This window comes from Moschus berezovskii, chromosome 3 (genome assembly GCF_049115385.1).
Source record: "Moschus berezovskii isolate FMDL1 chromosome 3, NW_MosBer_1.0, whole genome shotgun sequence".
Taxonomy (NCBI): Eukaryota; Metazoa; Chordata; class Mammalia; order Artiodactyla; family Moschidae; genus Moschus; species Moschus berezovskii.
Window position 1 is genome coordinate 68,799,880 of NC_142462.1, and position 24,009 is coordinate 68,823,888.

Sequence of the window (24,009 nt, forward strand, 5' to 3'; positions counted from 1 at the left end):
TCTGAAAAAGTGTCTTAAGGCCTCCTTCTTTCTGGTGAACCACAGTGGTTGTAAAAGCCTGGATTTACTGATTCCTGGGGTTAATGGTTGGTCTCACTCTCTGCCAGTCCCTGTTCTAAGCATTTTGTGTATGTTATAGGTAGAGGAAGTTGATTATAATGGTTCTGAGCACAGACTTTGGACTGATTAGATTGCTAACCAGCCAAGTTAGTGGCTGGTTTCCTCAGTGACTCCATTTCTTCATTTTTAGAATGGAGATTAGAACGGCACCTATGTCAGAGGGATATTGGGAGGATTGAATGAGTTAAAATACATCAACTGTTAAGTAGGGTACCTGGCAGATAGTAAGTTATACAACTATTAGCTATTACCATCATCATATTACTCATCTCAAGAAAGCTGTGAGATAGTTACTGTGGTTTCCCCCATTTTAGAGTTGAGTAAACTGAGGCACAGAGAACAATTTTCCCAAGGCCTCAGGCTTGGAGGCAATAAAACTGAGATTAGAATACATGCAATCTGAGTTCAGTCTGTGGCCATGACTGCTATCCTTTGCTGCCTCTCAACTTAATAAGATGGAAATGGCCATGAGTTTTAGAGGTAATCTGCAGTAAAGCAGATTAGGTTTACAAAGAAGAGGGGAGAGGATGTTTCTTGTACTAGTGCCTTGGACTTTACCACTGCATCCTCCAGGTGGGTCTTACTGATAGTAGTCAACAAATTGGCTGGCATGAATCTTCCTTTTGGAATAGTCCTAGCTCAGTAATGGGCTTCCCTTGTGGCTCAGCTGGTAAAGAATTTGCTTGCCATGCGGAAGAGCTGGGTTCAATCCCTGAGTTAAGAAGATCCCCTGGAGAAGGGAAAGGTTACCCACTCCAGTGTTTTGGCCTGGAGAGTTCCATGGACTGTATAGTCCACAGGGTCTCAAAGAGTCGGAGATGACTGAGTGACTTTCACTTTTAGCTCAGTAATGACATCGCCATCACTCTGGCTCATCCAGAGTGAGCCAGCTCACCTTTGACTCCAGCTTCTCCTTTGTCCCTTAGATCCATTTTATTATTGATTTCTGTTGATTTTTAATCTTCAAAAATAGCTTGTAAATCCTTCATCTTCTCCATCTACAAGGCCAACCCCTCAAGCCATTGCCATCAATCTTACCAGGCTTTTTACCAGTTCATTCTTTCTCCACATGGGTCTGTTCTGTAGGCTGAGGCAAAATGCAAATCTGCTTTTCTTGTGCCCTGACTTAAAACACCACCCATTTTTGCATTCAGATCCAACTCTGTCTGACTCTAAAACTTATCCTCCTTCTTATGTCATCTTGCCCCTTTGGAGCTGTTGGCTTTGATTTGAAAAACTGAAAAAAGTAAGATTCTTAGGTATCAAGCAGAATCTGATTTTCTTTGACCTCATTCATTAAATTCATGCCTCAGATAATTAGGTCCTAGTGTCTGACCCCATTACCAGATCTGTCAGCAGAACTCAAGTGTCCCCAAAGATTTATAATATATGACCTTTTATCTAGGCAAGGCAAAGTATATTTCAGTAGAACTTAAGATACATGGCAGTTCTTCCTAATTTTTTCCACAGTCATCTTCACTAATCTAGCTAGGTTTGTGTGTGTGTGTGTGCAGGGTTGTTTTTATTATTATCAGTTTGTTAGTTTTTGTATGACTGAGTCCTTATCAAAGTAGATAGTAGCAGATTGAGTCCTAAGTATTCTACAACTATATGTAGATAAAAAGAATCTTAAAATTAAAAAAAAATTGACATATAGTTAATTCACAGTGTTAGTTTCTGCTTTATAGCAAAGTGATTCAATTATACACTAACATACATTCCTTTTAATATTCTTTTCCATTATGATTTATCACAAGGTATTGAATATAGTTCTCTGAGCAATATACTAGGACCTTGTTATTTATCCATTTGATATGAAATAGCTTGCATCTGCTAACTAAAAAGAATCCTAAATCATCAGCATCCTGTTAATTTACCAACAGAAACTTTAAAAGGTCCTCAGTTAGCAAACTGTCAGCACTGAATTGGAATCCCTCTGTCTTCCTCTTACCAGTTTTTAATCTCACTGCTTCCCAGGGCAATGCAAACAGATTGTAGAGAAGCTCTGCCCAGTTAAAAGTGAAGGGCAAAAGCATTAAAAAAAAAAAAAAAAATCCATCCAGAATGTGACATTTTGGATATTAATAACCTCAGGGTGTAAGCAGTAAAACTGGCTTTCAGAATAGAATTGCAGGCTACCTTTCCCCCAGTTTGTGCCCTGGCTTTATTTTTAAGTAAACATAGTAAGCAGTTTCTGGATATATGTCTATGGAAGAGCAATCCTTTTGTTCCCCCATCTGCAGGGAACACTGGTCCTCTCACTGGACCAATTGTTAATCTTAATGTTTGTGTGAAACACTCTTCAAAGCCTGGCTACCTGATAGCACGTCTCCTGATAGTATTTTGTCTTAAAACAAACTGCAGCAAACTTGTGAGGGAACCCAGATAGAAAACAGAAGGAAGAGACTTCCCTCTTGCCATCCAGGGAGTTTTGATAGAGCCTCCTAAGGTGGAAGAGATAAAAGTGAAAAACCTATAGGCTTATGTTTTTGTTTGTCTTGCTGGGGGTGTGGGGTAGTACCTTGTAACCAGAGGATAAACTATCTAAAACCCTGAAAATCGGGGAGATTCATATTTTCTAGTGGAATCTTTCCTGAGAAACATTTTGAGGTACTTCTGTTTAAAGCTAGGAGACGAGTGTATAATCATTGGCTGCTGTACCTTTGTCCTGTCTAAAACCCCTGCTTCTGCAAAGCTAGAAGGACAGACAGCTGGAGAAGCTGTGAAGTAATTGGAGCAGGCCCCCTGCTGAGCAGAGACCACCACTTTGGTCCTTCTTTCAGTTCAGTTCAGTCGCTCAGTCGTGTCCGACTCTCCACGACCCCATGAATCGCAGCACGCCAGGCCTCCCTGTCCATCACCAACTCCCGGAGTTCACCCAAACTCATGTCCACAGAGTCGGTGATGCCATCCAGCCATCTCATTCTCGGTCGTCTTTAGGGACTACTAATTGCCTCATAACTGAAGACCACATCCACTTCTCTCTGGGGAGAAAGTATCCAGAGGAAGTTGAGTTCCGGTCACCTCCCTATACTTGAGAGAATTTTCCTGGGAGACCTGGGCCTGTTTCAGCAGGCTATCTGCTCAGGCAGTTCTCTGAGACTCCCAGTCTTTGCAGTGCAGGTCGATCATTCCTGAATCTTAACCCTAATCTTCATCTCTAGTTCCTCTCAGCCCAGTCACTCACCTGGAAACTTCTGCTCATCCTTTAAAACCCAGGAAAAATCTCCATTTATCACCCACTCCCCACCCCCAGACTTTCAGACCGAGTTATCATTCTCTACCCTCCTAACAGTTTGTGCAGTTCCATTATGATGCTTGGGGAAAAAAAAGAATTCCCATGTGGTAGGACCTCCATGTTTCACTAGAGGAGACGCAGGAGACACAAGAGACATGCGTTCGATCTCTGAGTCGGCCAGATCCCCTGGTGTAGGATATGGCAACCCACTCCAGTATTCTTGCCTGGAGAATTCCATGGACAGAGGAGCCTGGTGGGCTACAGTTCTTGGGGTCGAAACGAGTCAGACACAACTGAGCAACTGAGCACACACACTGGAATGCCATGTATTTCACTAGAGAAGATGGCAGACAGAATCCCCTGGTTTATTCATCCAGGTACCACATGACTGGTGAATTAATAATCATCAGAATGCTGTAGCAGGCCCTGTTCTAGTTGCTGTATGTGTTTTGTCTTCACAACAGACCTATGAGAAAGGTTCTACTGTTGCTCCTGTTTTACAGATGAGGACACTGAAGGTGAGCCGTGGTATGTAACTTGTCCAGAGCCAGGGAGCTGTGGATGCGGAGAACCAGGATTAACCCAGGTGGATGTGTGAGCACGCTCACTCACATGTCTGTGCTCATCTGAAGGCACAGAAACGTAAAGGGCTAGAGGAGGGAGAAAAAGGCAGAAGCTATTGCCATCCTGTTTGGGGGGTGCTTGGCATTTTATCAGGCACGGCCTTTTAGGATGATTAATTCTGTGCTGAGTTGTCAGTGGAAGCCTGTGGAAGTGCAGCCCGACACCCACCTTCTGCAGAAGGCCCTCCCTGCTAATCTGATACAATTGAATTTCCTACGGTGGCCTTTAGGGCTCTGCTGTTGCTGGAAAGGGAAGGAGAGAAAAGTTTTGCGTATTGTTTTTTGATCAGCAGATTTGGAAACTTTGAGTGTTTGGCTCACAGGATGGTGGAAACACTCCAGCGTTTCCTGTGGCCTCAAGTCTGGGCTCTGAGATAGGAAACTGGGCCTGAGCTTTGTCTGCCCCACTGGGGAATGCCGGCACACCTCACAGAGTGATAGGAATTGCCTAAGGAGGAGGGGAGCTGGGGGTGATGCTGGGGAGTTGTGGGGAGCAGACACTGGCATTGCAACAGCTGAAAAGGAATTTGAAAAGCAAATATCCAAAAACCAGAACAAGGGAGGAAGTGTGTACATTAGTTTGAAAATAATGAACTTTCCATTTGAAATGCTGATTCCCTAAAGTGTGAGAGAGAGCTCAGAGCTGAAGGGATGAGCATCAGTGGCTTTAATCTCATCTTGTATTTTGACAGAATTTCTCTGGGAGGAAAATGAATTCGGAATCAACCCTGCTGTCACCTTGGAGCACCTCCATTTCTGTTTCTGTCCCATGAGACAAATGAGCAGTTGCTGCTTGAAGAAACCCCTAAAGGTTTTCTATGCAAAGGATTCTGGATTTTTAAAAATGCATCCTTGGCTTGAGTAATCTCTCACATAAAAAAAAAAAAAAACCCCAAAACAAAAATCTCTGAACTTGCTTTTAAGGAAAGAGTGATTCATTTGTTTATTTATTCACTTGTCTGAAAAATATTTACTGAACTGCTGTTTGCCGTGCCATCTGGTCAGGAACAGAGGTCCAGAGATGAGTAAGATGATCTGCCCTCGGGGAACTCATTAACCAACAGCGTAAGGAAAGGTGGAAAGGTGTTCTGGCCAGTGCATTCTAAGCACCTCAGAAGACAGATGTGAGCACCATTCCTGCTTGCCTTGGAGCCTATGGAGTCAGAGAAATCTCTCAGAGAAGCGGGTGCATGAAATTGGCTGTGAAGGCTAGGTGGGAATTTTTGAAGCCAACCCAGGGGGAGAGAAAAAGACGTTCTGGAATGCAGAGGGAACACTATGAACAGAAGCAGGAGCTGCAAAAATTTGGCAAGCTCAGGAAATGGCCAACAGTTTGATAGGACAGAGATAGCCAACCTTTTTCTCAAGACTGCCTTCTCCCCTCAGTAGAGTTTGATACACTTGGAGAGTCATCCTGATCTGGCCAGTCTGGGACTTGTCTTCTTTAAGTAGTGCTACCACCAGCCACTGCAAGAGAGTCATTGATGATCTTATGGGAAAACCTGTGTTATTGCCTGCATCTTGGGGGGTGGGGAGCAGGGATACAGTCAATGGGGAAGGGTGCCCTGGTGGTGTGGTGCTCAGAGGCAGGTGGGCGGCAGAAAGGTTTATGTGCCTGGAATCACCTGCCAGAGATTTAAAGTGAGAAGTGAGATATTCGGAATCTAGCTATCACAAATACAACTCTTCTGTTTCTTTTTGTTTATCTTCTGATGGCCTGCACAGTAGAAGCTATAGTTAGTTGAATTCCTATGTGAGTTGGAAAGAGTTACTCAAAGAACAGGGCTTCTTTCCTGGAGACAATCCCATAGACACAGGTGATGATAATTCAATATGGGACTAAAGGAAAGAGTTTTCTCTGTCACTTTCCAGTGTATTTCTGGCCAAGACTTTTCAGCAGTTCATTTTTTTCCTGAGAGTTGAAGGAGGCCAATGGTCTCAAAGCATCTGTTCTCGAAGTGTGTCCCATGAGAAACCAGTGTCACTAGATGCTCCATGAAAAAATCAGAGTTTTCTGGATAGGTACATTTGGGAAATATTGTGTATTGCATATGAAGATTTCACAGTACATGTTCATGGAGAAGGAAATGGCAACCCACTCCAGTGTTCTTGCCTGGAGAATCCCAGGGATGGGGGAGCCTGGTGGGCTGCTGTCTATGGGGTCGCACAGAGTTGGACACGATTGAAGCGACTTAGCAGCAGCAGCAGCACCTGGTGGCTCAGAGGTTAACGTGTCTGCCTCCAATGTAGGAGACCCGGGTTCGATCCCTGGGTCAGGAAGATCCCCTGGAGAAGGAAATGGTAACCCACTCCAGTATTCTTGCCTGGAGAATCCTATGGACGGAGAAGCCTGGTAGGCTACAGTCCACGGGGTCGCAGAGTCAGACACGACAGAGCGACTTCAGTTCAGTTCAGTTCAGTCGCTCAGTCGTGTCCGACTCTCCGCGACCCCATGAATCACAGCACGCCGGGCCTCCCTGTCCATCACCAACTCCCGGAGTTCACTCAAACCCATGTCCACAGAGTCGGTGACTGGGCACCTACCGACCTGGGGAATTCCTCATTCAGTATCCTATCATTTTGCCCTTTGTTACTGTTCATGGGGTTCTCAAGGCAAGTATACTAAGTGGTTTGCCATTCCCTTCTCCAGTGGACCACATTCGGCTGTGGTCCATGTGATCAGATCGGCTAGTTTCCTGTGATTATGATTTCAGTGTGTCTGCCCTCTGATGCCCCCTCCCAATACCTACCGTCTTATTTGGGTTTCTCTTACCTTGGTCGTGGAAAATCTCTTCACAGCCGCTCCAGCAAAGTGCAGCCGCTGTACCTTACCTTGGACGAGGGGTATCTCCTCAAGGCCGCCCCTCCTGACCTTGAACGCGGAGTAGCTCCTCTCGGCCCTCCTGCGCCCGCGCAGCCACTGCCTGTTGGACGTGGGGTAGCTCCTCTCGGCCGCCGGCCTTGGCCTCAGGCGTGGGGTAGCTCCTCACGGCCGCACCTCTTTGCGTGGTACTTACTTACTATTATATTAAAGACCTGTAGTAAATGTGCTCTCTTCAACATATGGGATAGCAATTAAAACCATGGGCTATGGAATTGGACAGATGTGGATTGCGTTCTGGCTGGGCTAAACAGGGGGATATGGGAATTTGAGCAACTTAATGTCTCTGCATCTCAGTTTCCTCATCTGTAAAATGGTTTATTAAGTGGTACCTAGTCCATAAGGTCGGTATATAAAGTCCGTGAACTGGTTATTACTATTAGCTATTATCCATTCAGTGATTTACAAGAGCTTTGACTCTTTCTTTTTTTTTTTTTTTTGCTTTATGTTAATTAATATATCAATGAAGTAGTGTCATGTGGGAAATGTTTGCCTAAGACTAATTGCTAAAATGCAGGCATGACTTTTTTTTATTGGAATATAATTGCTTTACAGTGTTGTGTTAATCTCTGTTGTGCAATGAAGTGAATCAGCTATATGTATATGTATATCCCCTCCTTGGCTTTTCCTCCTATCCCCACCCCCTACTCCACCACTCTAAGTCATCAGGAACTGAGCTGAGCTCCCTGTGTTATACAGAAGCTTCCCACCAGCTAGCTATTTGATGCATGGAAGTGTAGGTGTGCCAGTGGTACTCCCGTCCCTTCCCATCCCCCCACTGCCCATGTCTGCATGTCTGTTCTCTGCATCTGTGCCTCTATTCCTGCCCTGCAAATAGGTTCATCTGTACCATTTTTTTTTAGATTGCACATATATGCATTAATGACTTCTGTTAGCAGTCCAGGAGAGCCAAGGCAGGTCCTAGGCAGAGAGGGCTCCATCAGAAATAGGGACACGCGGGTATCACAGCTCCAGAATTGGAGAGCAAAGTATCCCTCCCACTTGGCTGCAAAGTTAGACTGTGTAACTTCAGTGTGTGTTTTATGTACCAGTCATCTCTAAGGAAATGACAAGACTCTAATTCAGAGCAGTAAACTGTTAAATGATAGAGTTGATTCTTTTTTTCAGTTACAAGTGGTAGAACCCTAACGCAAACTCACTTAGCATAATGGTGAATTTAAGATTTCAAAAGTCTAGGAAGAATATTAAGATAGATCAGAGAGTGGAAGGAAAAGTGTAGAAGACAGAAACTCTATATAGTCAGGACTCCTGGCCTCTTATTCTCCCTCCTGTCTCTCCTCTCTGATTGTCTTTGCTTCTCTTTGCTTCATTCCTTCCTGTAACAGACAGCCCTTCCCCACCACGGATGGGATATCTCTACTGACAGCTTCGCTCAACAAGCCCTGCAGAAAGAGGGAACACTCTCCTTCCAGGCCTCATAAATCAGTCCCCAGAAATGGATTTGCTTGGACCATGTCTGTCCCATGGACCAACCACTGTTCCCAAGGAGATGGGGGCTGTCATTGACCAGGCCTGGCCGCATGCCTACTCTTGCTTAATAGCTGGTGGGACAGGACCTAATACGTGAAGAAAAGAGATGGAAAAGCTCGCTAGACCACACTACAAATTGGCACTTGCCTGTCAACTACAAATTGGTACTTGGCTAGAGCATTTGCCAACCACTGAACAACAACAGCAACAAGGGCATTTGCCATTTGCCTCTGCAGAGATTGAGCTCTGTGCTGCTGCTCCTATTGACCTTCAACACCCTCTGAGGGAGTTCAGGGTGGAGTGAGACACTCTGTATGCCAGGGAATCTGGTGTAACAGGTCTTCAGATGCCTAGGTATTTTCAGGAACTGATTTCACGATCCCAGTCTTTGCATCTCTTCATATCTAGAAAAGCACTAACTCCCTTCATGGTGACATCCTCTCCTCCTGACTCGCAGAAAATCTTTTGTAAAGTAAGCACTTGATTGCATGAACACGCCCTTCCACCAAAATCTTATATATTGACCTTCTCCAACTGCATCTTTGGAGCAGTCTCTCAGAGCTGCTGTCCTCATTTTGTCCCAAATAAAACTTAATTGGCAACTCTCATGTTACGCATCTTGTTATTTGACAAGTGACAAGCGCTCCTTAGAGATGTGTGTGAAGGAAATATGTTGGAGTAAAATGTTACAAAATTACCCTCAAGTGGTATCAAGGTATTCATGTTTTTGTGTCAACTTCTCTTTCCTGTTGGTTTTCTTCAATTGATCTTTAACTCTTTACCTCATATCCATTTTTTTTGCAGTTAATATATCATCAGTTCAGTTTAGTTCAGTCGCTCAGTCATGTCCGACTCTTTGCGACCCCATGAATCACAGCACGCCAGGCCTTCCTGTCCATCACCAACTCCTGGAGTTCACTCAAACTCATGTCCATCGAGTCGGTGATGCCATCCAGCCATCTCATTCTCTGTCGTCCCCGTCTCCTCCCGCCCCCAATCACTCCTAATGTATGACTTAATATCCACTTTGTAAAGTTGGTCTCTATGAAATAAACTTTTTTTTTTTTAAAGGAAGATTAGACTTAGTAACCTGAGTGACCTAATTCTCAACCATGGGTGATTTTGTCCCCCAGGGGACACTGGGCAAATGTCTGGAGATGTTTTGGTGGTCACAGCTGAGGCAGTGCTCCTGGCTCTAGTGGATGGAGTCAGAGATGTCACTGAACATCCACGGTCTCTCAGGATGGATGTCGTCCAAAATGTCAATAGATCAGTGGTCAATAAACCACTAAAGAAATGTTACTTTAGTGGTTTCATCAGAACAGAAATTATAATGGCTAGATTTATTACACTAAATTTTATGGATAAAAACAAAGTAATTTTTTTTTTTTTTTAAAGGGCTTTTGCTTTTACATTTTTCTTGATGGTAACAATATAGTAGTAGTATTAGCCACTCAGTTGTGTCTGACTCTTTGCAACCCCATGGACCGTAGCCTGCCAGGCTCCCCTGTCCATGGGATTTCTATCTCAGGTTGAGTCACAGTTATTGCAAATACTTTCTCAGACTGTAATTTTTTAAATATTTAATTAATTATTTGGCTCTGCCAGGTGTTAGTTGCAGCATGTGGTGTTTTTCAGTTGTGGCACAGGAACTTTTAGTTGCAGCATGGGGGATCTAAATCCATGACCAGGGATGGACCCTGGGCTCCCTGAATTGAGACTTTCCTACTGGTACAGTGGCTAAGACTCCACACTCTCAGATTGTAATTTGTGTTTAAATTTTTATCATGTGTTGTGGAATGCAGAAAATTTTAAGCATCTTTCAAGAAAATGATCAGCCCCTTCCCTATGTTTTCTGGTTTTGGTGTTGTACATTTGGTAGGATTGCCATGACAAAGTACTGAAGACTGAGTGGCTTACACAACACAGATTTGTTGTCTAACAGTTCTGGGGGCTAGAAGTCTGAGATCAAGGTGTTAGCCGGGTTGCCTAAGTGAGCCTCTCTTTATGACTTGCCCTTAAACAATCAAGCCAAGAGACAAGAAGATGGCTCTCTTCTCGCTGTGTCCTCAAATTGTCATCCCTTTGTACGTGGGTGCAAATTTCTTCTCCTTCTAAGGGTACCAATCAGATGAAATAGGGCTGCCCTAATGACCTCATTTTAATTTAATTACCTCCTTAATGGCCCAGTCTCCAACTACAGTCACAATCTTAGGTACTAGGACTTGTGACTTCAACGTGTGAATCTAGAAGAGGAAATAAATGCAATAGCCCACAGTAGGTATCAGGACCGAGAGGAGAGGTATCATTCTCTGGAGAGTATGTAAATATTTGGAGGAAGTAGTTCAAATTGCTGAGAATTTGTTTCTTCATTCATTTACTGCAGATAGTGCCAACTGTCACTTGGGGCTGGGGTAAAGAATAAGTGAGAAAGTATGTATTTCAAATGCCCAATCCAGTACTTGGTCTCAGCTCATCCCTGCCCCTTTCTGCCAACTGTCCCATAGCCTCCATGACGACAGTTCAAGCCTCTGTGAGAGCATTTTTCTCTGCAAGTTTGCAACCTATTGTAAGTCAAAGGTATCTAATAGCACATTTCCCGCACCTGGCAAGTAAACAGGCCAAGTTATTAGTGAGATATCATATGAGGTTTTCGTGCTCTGCATATCCATAAAATGGGATATTGGGTTTTGCATTTGATTCAATTCTCTCTTTTCTTCACTTTCTTCTGAATGCTTTTGTCTTGCAAAGGGTTTCCCCCTGTTTATGAAGTCGTAAAGCTTCCTGCTTGGACCCTCTGCTCTTCTCACAATGGCCTACAGTTTTCTAATGGAGATGGAGAATCTGAAATGGCACCCCTATCATGTGTCACTCCATCTGGACCCTACAGTGTGGGAAATACAAGTCTACTCCCCCTGCTTCCGTGGTCCCTGGAGATCATGGCTCATCTACATGACTGCATAACAAACCTTAGTAAACAACCCTTTCTTAGTATACATTTCCAAGTTACCTTTCTACAACATACATTTCCACCTGCATCCACGAAGTCCTGAACCCCTTTTCCTTTGTCTAGCCTTTTCTCCTCGCTTAATCACCCCTTGCTAAGATGGTTATGAGCTCCAAATTTTAACTGTCTCTTTGAGTTACTCATCTCCGAGTTCTTCGGCATGTGCAGGCATTGTATGAATAAATAAATAAGCTTTCTTTTTTTTCTTATAATTTTTGTTTTGTTAGTTTAATTTGCAGTCCCCATCTGAAGAACCTAGGAGGATTGAGAAAGGGGATTTTTTTCCCCTTCTCTACAGTGAAAGGCTACTCTCAGAGCCACTTTCAGAGGTCTTTCCCTTTTTACATAAGTTGGATACCACAGGAAAATATTGTCTATCTCTTTTTCTATCTGGGACCACTGAACATTTAAAATCTGGAACTAGTTCTCCCTCCCCACTATTCCCATACTCATTATAAACCTATTATCTGTCACAAGTAGATAATGATGGCTAGTGGAGCAGGGGACAGCTTGCATATGGAGGAAAGGAGGAGACAGAGGAGTTGAAACAAATTGTTTCTCCAGCTGTTTGCTATTTCTTTCCCATCAATCTGCCTTTTGACTTCTACTGGTCCATCTGTCAGGCTCTTTCAGTATAGTTGTGGGGACCCATGGTTCACCAGGGCAATCATGTTAACTTTCCCGCTACACAATTCCTATAGAACATCCTTATAGGCTTGATTTTCTATTCTCTTAATAGGATTTGCTGGTGTTAACAGGAAGGCTAGAAATAAGATAAAAGAGTTCAAAGCCATTCAGAGACCCAAGGCTAAAACTCTTATGGAAAATTCAGGGGGAAAAAAATGGGTCAGATATTTGGGAACTTTATGCACTTCAAGATCTAATCAAACTGCCTGGAAAAACATGCAGAGATGTGACAAATCTTTAGGAGATTTCAGTGGAATGAGTTTCAAACACAGACATGTAGCACTTTGGGCTTAGAACAATGTGCAGTGATAGGCTTCTAGATAGGAATCAAGAGCGATTTCTCTCCATTATATCAGAGACGTGACCCAAAGATAAGAAGGAGATGTTCAGCAGAATAATAAAGACAATTTCAACTTGTTCAGGGTTACATCTGACATGAGGATTTTAGTAACTCACTTCCAAGTAAGAAGTGGCTCCTTTTTTATTCATTTAATTTACTTAACTGTAAACAAGTCCTTTGACATGCATATTAAGGTTGGGGAATCTTAGTATTGGAATAAAGTAAATTAATCAGCAACCAAGCCAGAACCTTGTAGAATTCTCCACTCATTCCCTAGGTAGGGAGGACCACAAGGCAGAGTGGTTGAAAAAGATCTTGCCTACACTGCCCTTTAGTGGTTCTGAAATTTTAGTTTGCATAAGAATTATTATATCAAGAAGTTTATTACATAAGTTCATGCAGCTTATATTTACTGGGCAATTTTGACTAGACTCAGTTTTACTGCCAGTAGCTCTGATGAGATGTCAGTTGTAGAAAGGATGCATTCAGCCAACACCATGCATGAGATGCCTGTGGGCCCTGGTATGTAACTGTGATCAGGATGTGTACCCTGCCTTACCGTGCTCCAAGCTGTGGTTGGGGGAGGTTGTTTAGAAGACTCAAAAGCTGTGAGCACTGTGTCTGAAGATGCCAAGATGCCAGGAGACTGCATTTGTTGACTGAAATTTAGAAATACTTTTGCATCTCAGTGATGCCTGACCAGGCACTGGGTCTGAACGTTCATGTTTCTTGGTGAGCCTGTCTTGTGTCGCTTCAGTCATGGGTTGCCCTGATCATTAGTTATCTGCCCAGAGAACTTGGCATGTGTTACTCACTCAGTCGTGTCTAACTTTTTGTGACTCTACGGACTGTAGTCCACCAGGCTCCTCCAAATTCTCAGGCAAGAATTTGTTGTCCTTCAGATGCTCAGTCATGTAAGGCTTTTTGTGACCCCATGGACTGCAGCACACCAGGCTTCCCTGTTCTTCACAATCTCCCAGGGTTTGTTCAAACTCATGTCCATTGAGTCCGTGATGCCATCCAACCATTTCATCCTCTGTCATCCCCTACTTCTCCTGCTTTCAATCTTTCCCAGAATCAGGGTCTTTTCTAATGAGTTGGCTGTTTGCATCAGGAATACTAGGTAGACATTCCCTTCCCAGGGGATCTTTCTGACCCAGGGATTGAACCCAGGTCTTCTGAATTGCAGGTAGATTCTTTACCATCTGAGCCACCAGGGAAGTCCTGAGAACTTGGCAGCTCACACCTGAACTGTAGGATGATTTTCCCCTCAGAGGACATTTGGCAATGTCTGGAGAGATTGCTGACATTTCGGTCACAGCTAAAGAGGGTTATTGACCTCTAGTGGGTAGAGGCCAAGGATGCTGCTAAACATCTCACAAGGGTGAGAAAACCTGAGCTAGAAACGTTCTCTTCTGAATTTCATCAGTAGCAACATGACTATATATAGAAGCTGTTTCTTCGTGGAAATATAAATTCAAGAGGATAAAATGTGGACTTCTGAGGATAATGATGTGGATGGGATTATGCATTCTGCAGTTGTGTACCTGACTGCTCATGAGGACCTGGCTGTACCCCATCTCTGCTGCTTGTTAATGTGGGGAAAACTGATGAGGACTAATTGGGCTGGTTAGGTGAGTTCCCAAGGGGTGCTCCCAGCCTCTTTGCTCTCAATGGCTGCTTTGTACACCGCTCTTATGTTATTCTCTAGGAGGCACAAGGAGAACTGTGTTATTCTATTCTCACCTGTTCAACAGGTTTTGTCTGAACAGTCTTTGAGAAATAAATATCTTTTAAAGGGAAAAAAAGCACGCTTGGCCTTTGATTCCTGGAAGGCCAGATGACCTCTTTCAGTGTAACTCTAGACTATTTTGTGTAGAGTTGGGAGGAAATTGCTCAAAATGCATTTTTATTTCCACTGTCTATTATCTATTCTCTTCTCCACCACGATTATGTGTTCTTTGGTTTGAATAGTGTTACCTGATATTTGCACTGAGTCTATTTTCACGTTAGAACTTGTTTTCTTAACTCTTATTCTAGGATATGTAATTCAATCTGGATCCTGAATTGAAGTGACGTGGTACAGATAAAATACACTATCCTTGGAATTCTCAAGTGAATTAAAAGAATGTACAGATTATGAAGAAATCTGTCCCAGTGCAGACTGCCTGCTTGTATTTGCACTTATGAGACCCATAATTATGTAGCAGTCTCTGTTGTTAAATATTCAATTGTTTTCAAGTTTTGGGAATTACAACCAAAACAGCAATTGACATTGTTATGGTTGAGTTAATAGTTATTTCTTAAGGAAACATCCTAGAAAAGTAAAATTACTCGAAGGGAGTATAAAATTTTAAGACTTTGAGTACAATTTGCCAAAGATACCTCTGGAAAGTTATACTAATTTATACTCAGAATAGATCGATATACATGGACATGAACTTTCTTCTTTAGAAGTTATGACCAAGAATTAGCGTAGGAATGTCTAGGAGGGTCAAGAGTATAGTGAGTGAACATACCACATTGTGACCCCAAACTGTTGGAACTCATTCTCTTATTACTCTTACTCTTACTTACTTGCCTTTGGCCCCTCACCTGTTTCAGGAACATGTAAAGCATGCTCCTCCCTCAGGGCCTTTGCACTTGCTAGTTGAGAAATAAAATATTGCCTGCCATATTGATAAAGAAAGGATCTAGCCACCACGTTACAATTGACCCAGATGTGAGTCCTGAGGGAACTCAGGAAGGAAACAAAGAATGCCATCTAGCAGTCATCAGAGTGCAGCCACTCCCCTCCTCTATGAGAAAGCACTTCTGGCCCCAGAAAGCTGAGGTGCACGTCAAAGAATGATTTCAGTGAACCCAGACTCTTGCATCTTACCATATACACAGAAGCACTAAATTCCTTGACTTGAGATATCTAGTATTCTTTTATTAACAGTAATCTTTTGTTTCGACTTCCTGGTATAGTTGCAAAAACTCCTATATATCCTGGCTCACTGCTTCCTCTTGGGAGCAGTTTACTCAGGGTGATTTGAGTTGCTGCCTCCCTGGCTCAAAGTCCTAAGAATATCCACTGAATAAAACATAACTCTCAACTTTTAGGTTGTGCATTTTTATTTCAGTCAATACGCTCTCTTGGCCTGTGACATGATTTCCCCAGGTGTTTGCATGACTCACCTCCTCACTTCTCACAGGCCTTTGCTCACATTCTGCCTCTCACTGAAGCTTTCCCTGGTTCCCCTATTTAAGACTGCATCCTGCCATCCCACACAGATATACTCACAGACTTCAGATTCTCCTTCCCTGATTTATTTCTCTCCATGTCCCTTGATGCCACCTAAGGTGCAGATTTGCTGCTGTATCCCCAACACTGAGAAAACAGCTGGCACAGAATTGGGCTCAGTAATTATTTGTTGAATGAGCCACTGAACCACTGCTTTGGAGATATGCTCCTGCTGGTTAGCACTGATTATCTTCACACCAGGCTGGCTTCATCATCCTTGGCCAGAGGGGCAGCCGTTTTGTTTTGGTTCATTTCTTTTACTTGTCAGCTCTGGTGAAGTTAGTTATTTATATCATTGCTTGTGTTGTTATTATTAACTGACATTAGGCTGTCACTATTAGCTCTGTTATCTCTATTATCTTAGTCACGTCCAACTGCCACTGAGACAGGGGTTAGTAACTGACAAACCCCCAACAAACAGTTGCATATGTTTGATTAGAAGCTTTATACAGAGATCAATTTCTGAATAAAAGACCAAGAACCCAGTAGAAAAAGGGCAAAATATTCAGTTCACAGTAAAGTAGATCTGGGACTTCACATCTTTACGTTCAACTTCCCTCACAATAAGAGAAATAGACATTGGAAGTTCATTGAAATATATTTTTTCAATGCATGGAAGTGTGCAAAAGTTCAGTCTGTTGGTGAGTCTGTGTAAATAGGCAGACTCAACCATTGCTAAAGGGAGGGTAGATTGGTACAACTCTCATTAGGGAGGGATATTGGAGATGGTATCAGAATCTAAAACTGCTTATACCCTTTGACCCAACAATTTTACTTCTGTGAATGTAGTGTAAAGATATACTTGCAAGTGAACACAATGATGTACGCATAAGATTATTCACCAGAGGCTTGTTTATAACAGCCAGAGGTGAGAGATCACCCAGTGGCTCATGGCAGGGGACTCGCTCTTCAGATAAGACACTTCTATACAAAGAATGACTATGCAGCTGTAGAAGGAACCAGGACACAATGTTTATACTAATATAGAACGTTTTAGAAGACACATGAGATGAATAAAACAAAGTCTAGAATGCTGCCTTTTATATAGAGAAAATGGGAAATATATGTTTTAACATTTGACTTACATGAGGAAATTCTGGAGGGACACATAAGAATCTATTAGTGGTCAGCTGGATGGATGGGGATGGAAGTTATATCCGTTGGGGAGGAGGGAGATTCACACTGTCTTTACACACACACATACACACACACACTCACTCTCATTTTGAATTGCATGAATGTTTTACCTGTTCAAAAATATTATGTTAAAAAAAAAGCCGTTCTTAAAGAAAAGAGGGAGTTTGGGAAAGAGAAGCAGCAGAGGATTAATCTTACTTCCTTTGTGTAAGCAACACTGTTCATTCCAGTGAGAATCAAGGTCTGTTCTGAATGCTGTATTAACCAACACAGTTAATTTTCTTCGCATCTTGTGAACTGGCCTTGGGGAGGGAGTGTGTGTGTACATGTGTGTGAACCTTGGGGCGTGGCTCCTTCCTCATGATATCCTGGTTGCTATAGTGCAGAGCTCTATTTGTGACACCCAGAAAACACTTTAAAGAAACGCTGCTTCCTGGCCATGACTTCCTGGGCAATCTGTCCTTCCGGAGGCTGTTGAGCACGAGGAGTTTGCATGTGCTTCTGGGCAGAGTGAGCCAGGCGCATTGGGACCCTGGTCACCGTTCAGAGCAGAACGGGGTGGTAAGGGTTCCACCTTGTTTCACACTGGGGACTTGGGAGCCTATGCCTCGCGAGCGCCTCAGCTCCTGGTGTCTCCGACCCCAGGGCATTGGTATCTTCCCCTCTTCTACCTTCCCTCCTGGGGAGCCGCCACTGAGTGATGCAGTTGGCGCCCTGAGTCTCCTGCACCCAGAGCCGTTTCTTGTACCTAAACCACCAGTGAAAACAGGAAGTGATAAAGCAAAATTCACCCTGTATTTGCACTGAGCGACTTCTCTTTCTCTTTTTGTCATTCCTCATTGGGTGTAGACACGTGCAGCCGTCTACACCGTAGGATCCCACTTCCACTGGCTTTGGACGTTCCTGGGATTTGCAATGCCGCCGCCCGCGGACATCGTCAAGGTGGCCATAGAATGGCCGGGTGCCTACCCCAAGCTCATGGAGATCGACCAGGTTAGTAAGACTGGCAGTCATTTGGTGGTTATTTTAGTTTCCCTTCTATTCTGAAGTTTTCCCAGACTTAGCTCTTTTCTTCTCCTGTTCTCTCTGACTGTGTTGAAAATCAGTGTGATAATAGTTACAGTATAGTTTGATTTCTGTACTACATGTAGTGGTGATGGATGGGGTTTTTATACTTGTTCAACATCTACTCAGAGTGAGTCAGTACAGGGTTTGTGTCCGAAGCGGTGAAGGAGGCGGGAGGGACAAGGGGACTGGACTTGGGCAGTTGATGCAGTGGAGCTGTCCCAGCACTGCCTTGCGGAGACTCGTGACTATGAGTAGATTGTTTTATCATAGACAACACAAAACTTAAATTTTGGAGTCACTCTTCTCTGGCTTTTGCAGAAGCTGCCAACAAGTACAATGTGACTTTGTCCTATTACTATTTTGATTATGAAATTAGCATAGAGGGGTGGGTCTTGGGTCCTCGCCAGTTGTCATTTCATTATTAGAGTTAAATGCACTGTGGATCTAGTGTATTGTCTGGTATGTGAAAAATGCACAGTAAATTTTTACTGCATGAAAAAATATCACAAAGATTTTTAGCATGATTTTCCTATGGAAGCATCCTTTAGCTTGGGTAGTGAGTCTTATGATGTAATTGATTGCAGGCAATCTCAGAGAGGTTACTGTTGTCATTCTAGAGTAAATGACTTAAAAACAAAAAAGTTCGAGACCTAGTATATGCTTAAGGGTTTCATAAAGCATGTAGTATGGGGTTCTGGATGGCTTTCTACATTTTCAAAGTTAGGATATCATGGCAACTCCACTTTTTATATACTCGGTACTATTTTATGATTATGCTCTACACTTTTTTTCTGGTCAGATTTTATTATCTGGTTGAAGACCACTGGAGGATTTGTAAGATATTGTGTGCATCCAAATGATTCATTAAATTATGAAGGTCAAATGAGAATTAGTTGAATTTGAGCATGAATGTAAAGAAGAGTAAATTTTATTGCAAAAAACGTGTCATCAGACCAACATGTCATAGTCATTGTAACTGCTCTTTGAGGCAGATTTTGTTGACTTTAGAAGCAACCCGTGAAAGTAGAGAAGCATGCCCAGTAATTTTATATACATTTGTGTCAGACAACAGTTGTTTATGCTTTTTCACGTGCTGTTTGAGAGAGGATACATATTGAATATTACTTCAAGATGTGGCTGGTGCTACTTGTTGAAGACTAAATGTTGTTAGGATTATATTTGTCTACAACCCAAGAGAACAATTGTTTCAAAGAGATAGAAGTTGGCTTCTCAAGTCCACAGGACTTCCCTAGTGGCTCAGATGGTAAAGCGTCTGCCTACAATGTGGGAGACCTGGGTTTGATCCCTGAGTTGGGAAGATCCCCTGGAGAAGGAAATGGCAACCCACTCCAGTACTCTTGCTTGGAAAATCCCATGGACAGAGGAGCCTCGTAGGCTACAGTCCACAGGGTTGCAAAGAGTCGGACACAACTGAGCAACTTCACTTTCTTTCTTTCAAGTCCACAGGGCAGTCCTGGGCTGGCATGATGCTCCACTGTCATGGACCCAGGCCCATTCTGTCTTGTTGCTTTGCCTTGTCTGCAGGTGGGGCTGAGGATCAGTTGCTTGAGCATTACCTAGGAGCTCAGTAGATATACAGACTCTCAAACCCTACCCAGATCTCCTGACCCAGATGTAAAATTTAACAACATCCCCAGGGGATTCCTTGTGTAGTTAAGTCTGAGAAATATTGAGCTGGATACCTGTGCCCAAGCCTGAGGCCATATCAGAACCACTTGGGGCACTTGTTCAAATGTTCTTTGGGGCCCCATCTCCAGAGATTTTAAGTCAGTGGTTCAGGTAAACTATTTCCTTCTGATTCTGCCATGGCTAAGGTGTTTGGAAACCTCTTCTTTAAGACAGCAATTCCTGACATATACTCTTAGGGACCTGTGGAATCAGTATCCTGTCCCTGCCTTTAGGGATGGCCTTTGCTGTGTGTGTGTCAATAATTTTTCTAAAATATTCCTTTTATTTGGGAACAATTTTAGATTGACAGACAAAATGCAAAGATTGTTAGAGAGTTTTTGTACACCCTTCACTAAGTTTATCTTAATTGTTAACATCTTAACATAACTGTGGTACATTTGCCTCAACTATGCAGATTACTAGTAACTGAACTACAAAATTTATTAGGATTTCATCAGTGTTTCCACTAATGTCCTTCTACTGTTACAGGATCCAATACAAGAATACCAACTGGCTGTAATATATTCATCTTGTTTCCTCTGTCTTCTCCAGTCTTTGACAATTTCCAAGTCTTTCCCTTGCTTTTCATGGCCTGATAGTTTTGAGGAGTAATTTATTTCAATACAATTTCACACAGAGAAATGACAAGAATAGTACAAAGAACTCCTGTCTACCTTTTATCCAGACTTACTAATATTAATATTTTGCTTCATTATTTTTTCTCTCTTGTATACATATCCCCTTTTGAACCATTTGAGTGGGACTTAGAGGCAGCATCTCTCTTTACCCCTAAATAATCAATGTGTCCTCCTTAAGAACAAAATCATTCTCTTACATAACCTTATTCTATTTATAGAAACCAGAACATTAGTTCAACATTATCATCTAATTCAGAGACCAAAGTCCATATTCATATTTAATCAGTTATTTCAATAAGATCCTTGATAGGTATTTTCTTCAGTCTGACATCCTTTCAGGATCCTGAAAGGATCAATCATAACAATACGTTTATTGTTATGTCCCTTTGGTCTTCATGGCTCTTGAATGATTCTTTAGAGATTCTTTATCTTTCCTGACCTAGAAAGTTCTGGAGAGTATAGTACAGGTATTTTGTGGGATGTCCTTCAGTTTGGGTTTCTCCAGTGTTTCTTTCCAATTAGATGCATGTTTTGCAATTTTGGCAGACAGAAAGGAGAGGTGAGGGTCCTCTTCAGGGCATCATGTCAAGAGGTACATAAAGTTGCTTTGTCTTATTCTTTGTGATGGGTCTAAATTTACAGATGCTAATATTGAGGTTCTTAGAATTTAGATGATTTCCTAGTCAATGAGATCAGGACACAAACCCAGGCCTCCTGTACTTTGAAGACTGAACTTTTAAAACGTTGGCTAAATTGTAGGCCTCCTGCTAATGCCATATGGAGACTTCCACAAAGTGTTCAGAGACCCAGTCCCTTTTTGCCCTGCAGTGACTGAAGTTGGAGTGAGTGGCAGCCTTGCTATCAGGTGTTGTTTCTTGATTGAGTTGGAAGTTGGCACAAGTATTGGAAATGTATTTGCACAAGCAAGGAAAACTTGGGCAGAGTTTTCTCCTAATCTTCTACCTTGTTCAATAAAGGTCACATCACCTGCTTCTCTCCCATCACATTTTACCTTTGCTCCTTTGCTCTTAGCTACCATTTCACTACAAGGTATTTCTGGAAGCTGGGTCAAGCATGGCTGCTCCGTCTTCTCCCCCAAACCTCCAGTATCCCTCCACTTGTCACACTGTGTTGTCCTTATCTATCAACTTAAACTGGTGGTCCTCAACCCTAAGTGTGTCAGGGCAGCTTGTGAGAAACACATATCCCAGGCCCACTGCAGAGATTGTGATTCTGCCAACCTGGGGTGGAACCTTGATCTGGTTTGTGACGAGCACTAAAATGAATCTAGATCTGAGTCACCCTCATTGCATCCTGCAGGGGCTCGAGAGGAAACCACCTTGAGCCTGAATTACTCCATTTCTGAATATCTTTTTTCCTAGTGCCTGTTGACCAACCTTTCTATATAAGTGAATAATTGATGACTAGCTGGGAGAGGGAGAGTCCTGAGTGGGGATCAAGTCTGCTCAGTCAGGGCCCATCCCGATTGCAGGGGATGTCTACTTGGAGTGGATCGGTTTATCTTCATTCTAAACTTTGAGGAGACAGTTCTGTGTTTCTACTCCACAGGAAAAGCCCTGAGGAACTTTTTACAAGTGAAGTCTGCTCTATCATATGAGGCTCTCAGAAGAGCTGTTCTCTAGCTTCTTTGTTCATGGCGGCGACCTCTGCTCCTGTCTTTACTGTCTGTTGCTGGCTTTCAACCTCAGGAATCATTTGCGGTTTTAGGTGATCATTGTCTGTATACACAGAGCCAAAAAGGCTTCCTGTCCACTCTAACCATTAACCTAATATTTTCTGAACAGATATTTTTTGGTCAAGCATGTAGGACCCCCAGCTCTTTGACAAGAGGCGTAATGCAGTGTGTCCTAACAAACATAATATGAGCTCTGGGACATTTAAACCTGTGGGGTTGGCCCAGAGGGCCCCTTTCTGTGAGAACCCAGTTAGCCTCTTTGAGCCTCATTATCTTCATCTTATCAAGTCAAAATATTAAGTCACCACTTTTATGATCATTGTGAAGATTAAAGAAAATATATGAAAAGAATAGGACACTGCCCAGTTCAGAGTAATTACGCAGTAAAGGCATTGTTGGGCTTCCCTGGTGGCTCAGCAGTAGAAGAATTCACCTGCAGTGTAGGAGCCACGGGAGATGTGCGTTTGATTCCTGTGGGGGAGATCCATTGAAGGAGAGCATGGCAACCCACTTCAGTATTCTTGCTGGGAAAATCCCACGGATGGAGGAACCTGATGGGCTATGGTCCATAAGGTCGCAAAGATCAGACACGACTGAAGTGGCTTAGCATGCATGCAAAGGCTTTTTTGCTGCTCATTTAAGCAAGTTCTCATCCAATAAGAGAATGAGATGCTCAGATTTTCTTTTTTACCTGCCCTTCCATTGTGAACGGTTTCCCACCTTTCTCCTTTTTCTGCGTGACTTTGTAAATGTTTAAGAAAGAGAAGAACTTAAAGGGCAAGTGGGAAGGCGGCATCACCTAGTAATAAAGAAACATGCTAATTGGCCACATAACCAGTTCATGCTATGGAATATTCACTGGCTCCCTAGTACTTCTCCAGAATATTTTCTCCCACCTCTTGGCCACCTGCTAATATTCCGGGAAGCAGCTCCTCTGTGTGCTGCACTGTCTTCCTCCTGCCTCTGTTCTGCCCCCCATGCCTTTCTTTACAAGGAATACACTGAAGCCAGAAAGCCACCACTCCAATCTGGGCTTCAGATATTCTCTGCTATGTATTTGCCCAGAAAGGATGATGGGAAGAGATGCATGGTTTTCAACTTTAGTTCTGCAGATCCTCCTCAAATGGTTCCAGGGTGAGGGGTGTGTGCTATAGGCGTCCAGGCTCTCCATGCTTACTTCTGTCACAGCAGCGGCTGTTGACCTTTTGTCACTTTTGGATCTTTGGGGAAAGATTGTTTTTGAAGAAAGTATACCACAAGTAAAAGAAATCTAAGTCACGGATGATCCTTAAGCTTCCTGGTGACCCTGAGACTTGTCAGATTCCTTGGCTTGCCTTCATGTCCTGCTGTGATTTTCTCTTACATTATCCCAGGTTCAAGGTATTTGCATGTGCTGTGAGCACTTCTCAAGTACCCTCTTGCTTTGGACAAACCGCCCCTTTACAAGTGTGTCTTTGCCCATATTTGCACTTTTCTTCCCCCTCATGTCTTATAGTTTCTAACAGCCAGCTGCTTGGGTTTCTTCTGCCCTCTCTTACTCCCTCGTCTTGGCTTTGCTAGCATCACACAGAACCTCCTTTCTGCTCGTCTTTTTCAATCCTGTTGTAATGCAGTTGTTTATCCATCCTTCTAATCCCTACCCCCCTTTTTTTGGCTGCACCCCGTAGCATGAGGGATCTTAGTTCCTTGGCTTGGGATCGAACTCTCACCCCCTACACTGGAAGCACAGAGTCTTGCTTGCTAGACTGCCAGGGAAGTCCCATCCTTTTAATTCCTTATACCATTTTCTTTGCCTGTAGATTTTGTTTACTGTTAACATAACTTGAGCCTCACGTTATTTACATTTTTAAAATGTACCTATGTCTTTAGAAGTAGTTTATAAGCTTCTGGTGGTCAATCTGTTTTATATACATTTGTATTCTGCAGGCCATCACATTGGTCTCTTTCTGTGGGATGACTTTTGGCTTGAATCGTGAGTAGTAAAGTTAAGAATGAAACATTGTGTATTCTCCATTCTTCAAACAGAAAGAAATTACGATAGCAACCCCTCTTCATACATGGTTGCAGATTTTATTTTTCGAAAAGGAACATAGATGCATGTGTTTTTA

General features: G+C 42.9%; 1 protein-coding gene across 3 annotated transcripts in view; it reads left to right on the top strand.

Annotated features, from left to right (window-relative positions):
- The window catches only part of ELMO1 (engulfment and cell motility 1), a 592,587-nt gene that overhangs the window by 94,993 nt on the left and 473,585 nt on the right, over positions 1-24,009 (top strand). For 2 of the 3 annotated variants that reach the window (XM_055420868.2, XM_055420867.2), the window contains exon 2: positions 17,660-17,803. In XM_055420868.2, the coding sequence (XP_055276843.1) occupies positions 17,726-17,803 (78 nt within the window). In that variant the 5' untranslated portion in view covers positions 17,660-17,725. Of the gene's footprint in view, positions 1-17,272; positions 17,372-17,659; positions 17,804-24,009 lie in introns of those variants that run through there. The other variant, XM_055420869.2, reaches the window with a different exon arrangement.